The sequence below is a fragment of the Dendrobates tinctorius genome, unplaced genomic scaffold, assembly GCF_039654945.1.
Source record: "Dendrobates tinctorius isolate UK_male_01 unplaced genomic scaffold, ASM3965494v1 ptg000005l, whole genome shotgun sequence".
Taxonomy (NCBI): domain Eukaryota; kingdom Metazoa; phylum Chordata; class Amphibia; order Anura; family Dendrobatidae; genus Dendrobates; species Dendrobates tinctorius.
The window spans coordinates 3,092,425-3,103,460 of record NW_027361673.1 but is presented as its reverse complement, the minus strand read 5'-3'; the positions used below and the strand labels follow the sequence as shown (position 1 = coordinate 3,103,460).

The 11,036-nt window shown below is 38.8% G+C and overlaps 1 protein-coding gene across 1 annotated transcript; it reads right to left on the bottom strand.

The window, feature by feature from the left end:
* Positions 1-2,605: 2,605 nt before the first annotated feature.
* Positions 2,606-10,414, bottom strand: LOC141083697 (uncharacterized). Its single transcript, XM_073568094.1, has 3 exons — positions 10,287-10,414; positions 9,827-10,199; positions 2,606-9,532 (listed from the first exon to the last, which is right to left on the bottom strand). Exon 3 carries the CDS (start codon positions 8,331-8,333, stop codon positions 4,713-4,715), a length of 3,621 nt encoding a protein of 1,206 aa, XP_073424195.1. The 5' UTR covers positions 8,334-9,532; positions 9,827-10,199; positions 10,287-10,414; the 3' UTR covers positions 2,606-4,712.
* Between the last annotated feature and the right edge of the window lie 622 nt (positions 10,415-11,036).

Below are 11,036 nucleotides of genomic sequence, written 5' to 3'. Positions count from 1 at the left end.
GCAGACTCGCCAGCGCATGACAGTGACATCATACGTCGGCAACGTGATTAGCTGGCAACTTTTAACTATTGCCATGGGGGCCGGCACAGCAATAGATTTTAACTGAGCATGAGTCCACGGACGCATGTTTAGATAACAAACTGACAGGATGCTCCTGGGGGAGTAATCCTCTGATGGCGGCCCTAAGCACTACTCACCACCACAACACACAGGAACTGCAATAAATAGCAAAGATGTGAGATGGGAACAGGGTTAAATAGCCCGCCTGATGCTGAAGGAAATGATTAGGTGTTGAACACCTCCCAATCACCCCCAGACAACCATTTCCTGTTAACTTGCACAGCAGAATGTTCACAATACCACCACTGCCTAGGACCAGACACAGCAAACCATGCTCCCCTGGACAGAGAAATTTGTGAGAGATACGGTGTCCCGTGTTCCCACATGTCCAACTACTCCAGAACACAATGCTCCCTAAGATTAGGACATTTTCCCTGCACGTGTAGTAGCTTCACCTCCAAGATCAAGACAATGCCGGTGCTTGCGACCCTAGTAAAATAGCACCAGACTCGATCAAGTCCCAGGTGGGAGCACAGAACTACAACAGTTCACAACAGAACAGCAACATTTCTAACAGTAAGTCAGCTCATCTGGGCCATGTGGTGCAGAAAAGAAACAGAACTAGGACTACTGGGAACAGGAGAAGTTATGGATGGTGGAAAGTATTACAGTATGATCACACTTTACAGACTTTTCTGTAGTCTCTTATCATGAAGATCCACAAGTCTACAAGGGAACTCTAGATACTGTATAAAAATATTTGTAAAGATATTATGTTTTTCATGTCATACATACTGGAACATTAAAATAAAATGCAAAAGTGTGTACTGGTGTACCGGGGACCAGGGGGGGTATTTGTGGCAGAGGGTGACAATACTGGCACACCCTGGCCCTCCATCATATAAAAACAATGTCCCTTTGGTTGTGCTTTTGTTGGTCCACTTACTTACACATCAGAAGCCTCTCCAGTCTGCTGAGGGTTTCCTTTCTCAAATACCATGCAAAGACAGGCAGAGTCCAGATCCAGTGTTAAACAAACAACTTTACTCAGTTCTTGTCTCAGCTCATCCAGATTAGTCACAGGTACAACACAGGATCCTTCACACATCATAGCCTTTGCTTTCCCTATGCTGTCCCTTATGCCTCCAGGAATATCGCAGGGTCGTACCATCGTTTCCGGTACAGCAGCGTTCTGTCTGGCCAGCCTAACCACCTTCAGGAGTTTCCTGTCTGTTTCACCCTGGATATTTAGGCATCTTTCCACGTAGTTTACTGCAACCATGTTGAAGCTGCCCTGTATTCCTCCTCCCAAGTGACAGTTGCTCCTAGGCCCTGGACAAGCTGGGCTCCTTTACTTAAATGTTGCGTGGCGCAACTTCCCTATCCAGGCTCCCAGGCCCTACAGACACAATACAGGAAGCTCTCTATACCTTACACCAGTTGGCCCCTAATAATTAACTAGTTTCTATCTTATTGCTATCTTATACTATTGTGCCCCCTCTAGTGGGCTAATCTAATTACTACACTTTCCCTACACATAACATATTTACATTGTGTGACGCAGCATAGTAATATCATTATAATACACATGAGATATATCTAACATACGTACTGTAGCAGCATCATATATGTTTCACAGTATTAGAGGTTAAACACACCAGCTTAAACACAGGCAGGGAAGTGGACACCAACTAGTCCTTGTACAACCCTTACACTGGAAAGACTAAAGTTCTATATTTTGGACTCCATTTGCCCAATTTAAGTGAATGGATACATTTGCAAGACAGTTCTGTATATGTAGCTCCCTGGCACTTTGGCTGAAAGTATTTACATTAATATGAAACCAGAATTAGGTTGGCTTCACATGATCAAATTTACCATCCATGGCCCGATTCATCAAAGTAGTAAGGGGGCTGTATTACTCGTCAAAAAGAAATCTGACAGGTACCACGCCCCTATCAAAGTGTATCAAACACGCCCCTTTTATACAATTTGATATCAAATTGTTATAAAAGGGCTGTGTTTGATACACTTTTATACAATTTGATATCAAATTGTATATAAAAAGGTATTATAGGACAAAATATTTATATGTTGAATTATTTTCTCTTTTATTCTACTTTTAATAAAGTAGAATAAAAGTAGAATAAAAGGATCATGATTGAATCACTTTTATATCATTCGCTATTGTTTGATATAAAAGGATGTGTTTGATACGCTTTTATATGACCAATAAAGGACCCTTTTATATCCTTTTTAAACTTTAATTAGTATCGGTTCATTGGGCATATTATGTATATGGCCAATATTTTAATAAAGGAATCAAATGTTTGCCTTTTATAGACATTTTATACTTTAATTAGTATCGGTTCATTGGGCATATTATGTATATGGCCAATATTTTAATAAAGGAATCAAATGTTTGCCTTTTATAGACATTTTATACTTTAATTAGTATCGATTCAATGGGTGTATTATTTATATGGTGAATATTTTAATAAAGGAAACATTTTATTCGAATTGTAAATAAAAATGAGAGACGCCATTTTTATGAAAAATATAATAGTGTTTATTGAACAACAATCAAATACATTTTATAAAGCAATACATTTGACATTTACACTGTCATTTTAGAAGTACATTCAATTACATTTTATTTATCACACTGCACTGCAGTTAATCAAATCAAAATATATATAATACAGGACAGTATAAAGTGTTACAAAAAGCGTTACATTCGTATATAACAATTTGTATATTTAATATTATAAATATATACATCACATTTCTTATATAATAATTTAATGCATTACAATTGAACAGAACCAATGTTACATAGTGAGCCACATGGACTGTAGTAATGGAACAGTACTTTTTTTAGGCATCAGTGGCCCTTGTGTGATACCTAATGGTGAGAAGTGTAAAGGACGGATCGCCCGACTGGGGGTGGATAGGGCTCGAGGATTATACACGCCATCAGTTTCATTCATGGGCATTTTTAATTTATCTAAATGGACTCTAGTTGCGGAATTGCCCACAACTGTGGATGGCATATTTAACTCGGCCATAGCGTGCATAAATGTATTCCAGCCCCTTGGTAAATTCCTGCCAGTTAGGGCATGGCTCTGAGTTGTGTTACGCACCAAATCCAGCATATTAGAGCCGGGTATTACAGTTCCTTTGAAAATAAACTCACTTTTATCATTCCACGATGTAATATTTGTGTTTTGCAACATCTTGTTTAGTAGAAGTTCTGCATTCTTTTTATATCGTTGATTTACATGACTTACAATTTCATTGACAGCGGGGCTTTTATCAACGGGTGAATTTGACAATTGTTGGTGATCAGATTCTGGAGTGTTAATGATCTTTAAAGTTGATAGCTCCTTAGCATCTTGTTTAGCATGAACCAAGTATCTTTGCAGTACATCACTATATTTTTTAATTTTCACGTCATCCGGCATGTCACGACGCTGTAAAATCTCACTAATTTCACCATCAAGACGTTGGATAACGCTTTGGCGAATGTCTGTGATAGGGGGCCGAAGTTTGATTAGCTCCTGCTTGGGAACAAGATACATTTTCTCGGTATGTTCCATTATTTGCCGGCAAGCAGGCTTGTTATTATTGGGATTGCAAAGCCTAAAAGAGGACCTATAAAGCCACCAGTCTGCTTCAGTAGCTGCTTCTTTTTCTTTATGCTGTGAGATTTATTACTCATGGATTTTATAGCTTTTCGCCACTTTTTTAGTATATTTTTTTGTCGCTCTTTCAGAGGGATTCGACCTTTTAAGATGTTTAATGCAATCTCCCCTATAGCTGTAATTAAATCATGACTCGCATTGCACAAAATAGATTTTCTGATAGAAGGTGGGGCTTTCACCAGTGTTTTTAAGAGCTTCCAGTTACGCCGTATTCTCTCCGACATCTTTACAACACTATGGTCGCAGTGTAGAATGTCTGATTTTGTTTAAAATTCACTTTTTAGAAGTATTTTTCTTTTGAACATACACAGCTGGTAACGCTGGAGGAAACAGGCCCGTCCTCAAGCGAAGATCCTCAGGGGTATCCGCTCTTAAGTCTAGCAACAAATACCCATAAGGCACCCGCGTGGCATCCTCAAAAGCTTCTAAGAAATAGCGTGTTTTTCCTGGATACATTTGTCGCGCTAGTGTTACAATTTGCAATTTATCCCGAGGGTTATTAAAAAGGACCATGTACTTTGTGTTTAAATTTATCGTGCGGCTTTTCTTTCCTTGACAAAATATGTTTTGTACCAGGTAGAAAATGCTGAGATTTCTGTGGTGGACATACTTGGTAAATGCTTTTTCTATTTCGCAGTTATCACTAGCACTCTCCATGAGATCGTCAACAATAGTCAAATTTACCTTTTCAGGAGGGAATAATTCATCATCTACGAATGTATGCGGCAGACCCTCCACAAATCTGATGAAGGGAAAAGAAAGAGAGATTTCATCATATAGTTTCTGCCAGCAGGAATAAAACCAAACAATATTATCAGGCTTATGAGAAAAATGAGTGTCAATATTATGTAACAATTGTTTTACAAAGTAACTTTTTCCAGAATTAGACGGGCCTGCTAGAATACACGAGAATGGATGCTGCAAACGTGGGTCCATCATGAGTCACAATTAATATCCAAATGGCACGGTGGTAAAATCGTCTAATAGGCTGCGCTTTGTGTAAACACACTTTTGGGTTTTTCGAAGAAGTCTTGTTTCAACGGACCAGAACTTTTTATTTTTCACAATGCCGGGCTGCTCTACGACAATACGTTTTTGCGTTTCAGAATCAGAATTACGCGGGTAGTCCAGAACAAGATCTTTTAGACTGCTGAAATTAATAGATTGAGCATTACCAACATTTAATGTTATTCCCTTCACTTTTAAGACAGTTTTACCGGTGTTGAGTTTGTATCCGTAGGTCTTTGGGCCTGCAGATACAAACTCAGTGATGTAAGTGTCATCAGGTATCTCACTGGTCAATTCCCCCAGGTAATCACCTAAAGGAGGACTCCACTCACCTTCTCTCTGCACAAAGATAACAGAATCAGTATCGTGATAAAGGCACCTTTCCTGCAGCCTGTCCAGCAGAGAGTAAAGCTCTAGTCTAGCATACGCTGTTGTAAAACAGGCTATAAAAATGTTTGTGTTCTTGTTGATGGTGTGGTGCCCTTCTGTATATTTCCAATCTATTGTTGCGGTTTCATCATCAATAAAATGCAACATCGAAACATCGTAATACGGTAAAAAAACATGTTGAAACAGTTCATCAGGATCGCTAATAATGCTGGTGCATGGTAAATTAGATTTCTGGGCAAACTTTCCCCATAAAGAATTTAAGAAAAGTTTGGAGATCTGTCTCTTAGCAGGGTTCTCTCCTATATTTTCAGAGCGTAATTGAACCCCTTCTTTTTCAAGAAAGGAATCAATGTACTGTTGTTTCTTACTGTCATCAGTGCACCAGCTAGGATAGCCTGAGGCCTCCTGCTTATCCCTAAGATGTAATTTAATGTACCGAGAAAACAGGCGGTCACTGGTTTTAGGAAAATCCCAAATTTCATAGATGTGGGCTATCCTATAGCCTTTCTCTATGGCCATCTCAAGCTCTATAGTGCACCATGTACCTGTCAGAGCCCGCTCTTCATCACTATGTGTACATTCCTCTGTCTGCGAATTTACAGAGCATGTGTAGCATAGAGGAAACAATAATTTTTTGTTGAGTTTTACCGGTAGAACAGGAAAAAATAAATCCCTCGGAGGGTAGACCTTGACTTTGGCAATTCCAAAGTATTTTTTAATGAACCCAAAATCCTCATAGATAATGTGTGGATGACCAATGGGATATGTTTTAGTTTTGTTTACAAAAGGATACAGGCTGGTGAAATCATAGTAATGTAGCGTCTCCCCAGGCTTCAGTTGGTGATAAAGTTTAATGGCATTAGTACGGCCCCCATAAAGAGCATCGCGGGGGTCTAAAGGGACTGGGAATTCCATTTGGAGAAGAAATGATTGAAGATTAGAATCTTTTTGAATCATTTCATTCCATTCATGTTCCCACAGGACTCTCACTGTGTAGCCACACCACTGCAGAAAACGTTTTTTAGCTAAAAAGGCATAATATAATTGACCATAGGAGGTGTTTGTGACCTTATTTGAATCGTATTCATTATAGCAGATTGGACACCCATGATAAAAACACCCCTGAAATTCGAATGCGATATGTCTCTCATTAACATAGGCATAACCGTCTAAAAAATATTTCCCAACTCGTTTTTCACCACCTCTTAAAGCATGTTGGATTGCTATGTTCTCTGTGTGGGATACATACATGAGCCACTGTATAGCGGGTGATGAAAACCGTTTTTGTGTCTTGTGATAATTATCACCCGGTAAAATGGCAATGGTCTTTTTTGGAAGAAATTTAAACCTGTACATTGACATACATACAGATGCAAGGGTTACGAGTTGAAAAGGATCAACACATCTGGACACTTCAATTTTTTTCTTTTCTTGCTTACAGTATATTTTAACATTTTTCTGCGTCATTTCCATGACACGCTCCCTGTAAAGTTCACATGAGTGTCTCAGAATCTCAACATCTTGTTTACAGTAAGACTTTAGTTCAGAATTAAAGTCAAAAGTTGTATTTTCCTGCGTCTCATACCACTCCATGAATTCCCCTTTCTCACTAGGTGACATGTACTCTACCCCATAATATTTTACAGCTGGTAGGGGGCCCACATAGTTTTGATTTTCTTCGGTGTTAAAAAAGTGGGGGAAATGTCCTTTTGAGCCTGAGAACCCCATAGCCTGTGGCATCTTACTAAGTTTCATCGGTATGAAATTTAGGGAGTCAATAAACCTCAGTTCCAAATCAGGCAGTGTTACACACAAGAGACGGCCACCTCGGGATATTAATTTCACACAGAGTTTTTCAGAAATCAGTTCCTTAACAATAAAGTATGCATCGTATCTTCCAGCATTGTGGGCTATAAACGTATATCCAGAAAATTTACCGGATGTAAAGAATTGCACAAAATCATGAGTTGCTGATTTACCTTCAAACTCCCAGGAGGGGCTACCATACAGCGTCGTAGCATAAATATAATTTGGGATGTGAGTACCTGTCTCCTGCATACATTCAAAGTCATAAAATATATATTGATCTGTCGCCTCCTTTGGTACATACCGGCGCATGTAACAAAGGTGCTCATCAAATTTATTTAAACGTCTGTGACAGACAGGACAGCGCAACCCTTTACATTTATGTTCAGAATCACTTTCTCTGGGGACAAAATGATGACATTTATCACAAAATATTTTAAGTCTGCAGAATGTTGAATTATCTGCAGATAAATGAGTGTGGAGGTCTAAGCACTCACTGGACCGACAAAACACACGACAAATTGGACAGCGAGGTGGCTGATCCGTGTCGGTTCTCTCCACACAACTCTCTCTTTGACAAGCCTTGCAAAAATATTGACACGAATGATTAAATTTGTGATGAAACAACGAATTGCATCTTTCACAAAAGTAATCCGCGCCGATAAAACCCTTCATATTTTTGATACCGTAGTAGTGATTATCATGATGCAATATGAAAATAGTTCTAGCACTAGGGGTATTACCTGTTTGAAAATATCGCCAGTCGCCCTGACTGTAGTATAATACTTTAATGTTGACACCCAGATGTTTCTCAAAAGCTTCAATATCACTAAAACTTATAAGCTGGTCCTCAGGGATGGCCAGGGCCGCGTGTATGGATTTAGCACAATTCAGTAAAACTGTATCACCAACATCGGTGTTGGTGATCAGGGCGCACACGCTAGCGGCAAAGCACAAATTTGTGCTGTAATTATTATAGTCGTAAAGCCATCGTTTCTTTTGCTTAATGATTTGACTACTCGCTATAGATTTCAGACGTCTTTTTATGCCGCCGCGTCTGTTTTTAATAATTGTTATGACTAATTTCAGGGAGCTGTTTGCTAAGCATTCAGCATTGCTTTGCAATGTGCGAGCTACGGCATTTAAGAATGCTTCAGAACTAAAATCCTCCCTTGTCTGTTTTGTAGTGAAAATGGGATCTAACGTGTCACCGCCTTCAAGCCTTAACTGAACAAAGTCTCCAGGGTCAATGTCTCTGATAACTCTGTCCAGTAAAGACTGAATGGCTCCATGCACAATGTTTAGGGCCTCTACGAATGATTGAATGCGGTCTAAATTTACAAATCTGAAATGATCAATATACATGCGAGCATTGAAATTGCGGACATCTCTTTGATGGTGATAAAAATGTTGTAAAAATACTGAATGATCTACGTCCTGTACATTATCATCAACATAACCATCAGATGCATCATCATGTCCATTTTCATCTATGTCCCGTACATTTTCATCAACATGACCGTCAGCTGCAACATCATGTACATTTTCAGCCTGTGTTTCAAGAGGCTCAAAGCTTTGAGCGATTGGAGACACATCGGGGCTAACACCCCTAGGGGGATCATGGCTGTGAAACGAGGGACTCTGTGCATGTATCAACAGCTGAGGGTTTTGTGTAGTTATCGGTCTGTGAGTTGGCTCTCGCAGGCTTCTAGCTGCTAGTGATCGTCTTGCGCTAATCAACAACCTTTGAGCGCGTTTAATTGTTCTCGATCTATAACCCCTTTGTGGAGATATTTTAGACAGTTTCTGCAGACCATAACCAACCAAGCCTAGTCACATTGAATTATGTTTATTTGATTTCACAAAGACTGATGGACCATCTGCACAGTCTCTTTGGAATGCATATAGCTCATCAACAATGTCAGGTGTTGGGGCTGCAGTTTGTAACCTTTCATAAGTGTCACAGAAATATTTAAGATGAGTAATAACGTTTTTGTAATTTAGGTACTGAGGCGCCATATCATGAAACACCTTATACTGTTCTTCAGGCCACCCAGGGGTAATTGGGGTATTATGTACTTTTTGTTTTTTACTTGCCCCCTGGGTCTGGGTTGATACTGTTCGTCTCTTTAAAGGATGTACAATTGCAAATTCATTAGACGTTCCTGCAAAAGTAATATCTGCAGGGTGTATAGTATGACACACACGTATATTGTCCAGATTAGAGGTCTTCTTACCCTCAGCAAGCTGATCAATTTCTCTGTTGATGGCTTCACGTTCAGCTTGTGCCACACCGTCCACGGAAATGATTGAATGTGTATTATTGGGTGCAGCTGAGGCGGCGTTATATTTTCGGGTCGAAGACTTCGGTACCGCCTTCCTAGGTTGCTTGCGTTTCAGAGGAATTTCTTCATCCGACAGAACAATGATTGGTGAAAGCGGAGTTGATCTCACTGCCGGATTAACTCTTTGTGGGGGGATCTGCGTTGGCCCGTAAGTACGCTCCTGCAGTACTTGAGGCTGCAGCAACGGCTGTGCATCTTTTTTTAGCATATTCTTTGTATCTAAAAGAAAAAGTTACATGTGTCAGATGTCCATGAAGCTTGAGTAACAATGGAAATGTTACATGTACCAGATAGTGAAGAAACACATATAAGTGTTTGTATAAAGATAGTATTTTAGGTTGTACCCCTTATGAGCAGGGGCCTCACTAATTTTGCTTTAATTATTGTTTTGATAACTGTTACTTATGCCTGGATGTCTAGGAAAAGCTGAATTATAAATCTCTGCAGAATATGTAAGCTCTAAATAAATAAAGATTATTATCATTATTACAGAAAAACGAAATATATACTTACAAGATTGTTCTGGGTATTGGTCTTCTGCACGCTCTGGGTTAATAGTCGTCTCACTATTCACCGTCAGTGGGATGTATGTATTTTCATTTGAATATAGCCTTTTTCTTGCCGCTCGTTTATCTGCCGTAAATAAAATAAAACTATTAGACATGCCTGAAATGATTTTCTTCACGATACTGATTATCTATTGTTTTCAAGCTCACAGTACCTTTTCGAAACAGCAGCGCCATATTTTTTGGTTTCCCGCTAGGCCTGATAGAAACCCTGGGTGCCCTAATCTTGAGCGATGTGTTTCGTGGTTTCCGCGGCTTTTTAGGATTGTTAGAAACCATGGGCCCATCAACATTATAGCATTCTTTCAAGTGTTGGTCACCTGTATAAGAAATTAGGGGAAATTTCATCCCTACATACATACGGACTCTTTTTTCAAAGAGATGTTACTTTTTCCATATGTTCTTACCTTTTTGATATGTTTGTTGCCTCCGCAGCGGATTCACCAGATTTAAAGGCTCTTCAGTAACATGGACGTTTTCTTGCTTATCGTCCGCTTGCAGCATCTCAGCATCTGTATGAGAAATTGTATTTAGTTTCACGTCTACATATGATTAAAGCAGTTATTATACAAATATACGGCTTACCAGTGATAGCATAATGTGAAGTTGCAGTACTTGATTCTCCGCCAGCATTAAAAGGTGCTAAAGGGTATGCATCTATGGAATCCAAAGTCTGAAGTAACTGAGGAAAGGCGCTGTTTAGTGACTCTTCTGAAAAAGAGCAAAATATTATATAATTAATATACAAAACAAAACTTTAATCAGATTGTCTAACACTCCGTTCATTATATTCAATATAAGACCTACCTAGTTGGTCGCATTGTGTGCTCGTAAGAAGAGGCTCGGCTTGTTCAAAATCGTAGGCTTCCATCTTAACTAAAATGATTTAAATTGAGAATACTATTATACTTTTAAAATTATTAACTATAACTATGCGGTGGGAAGTACTATAAAATAAATTATAATCTAAGTCTATGCCGAAGAAATACATTTTATATACTATATGATAATTGATACAAAAGGCAAATAAAATTATAGGTGAACATCAATTAAATAATTATACATCAAATAAATATTGTATTAAATATCTAAATTTCTTCTAAATGAGTAAATCTATTCTAAGGAAAATACAATTATATCCTATATAATAAATATTA

Coding starts and splice junctions, on each gene's coding strand:
- LOC141083697 (XM_073568094.1), bottom strand. CDS start 8,333: ATGTATATTGATCATTTCAGATTTGTAAATTTAGACCGCATTCAATCA.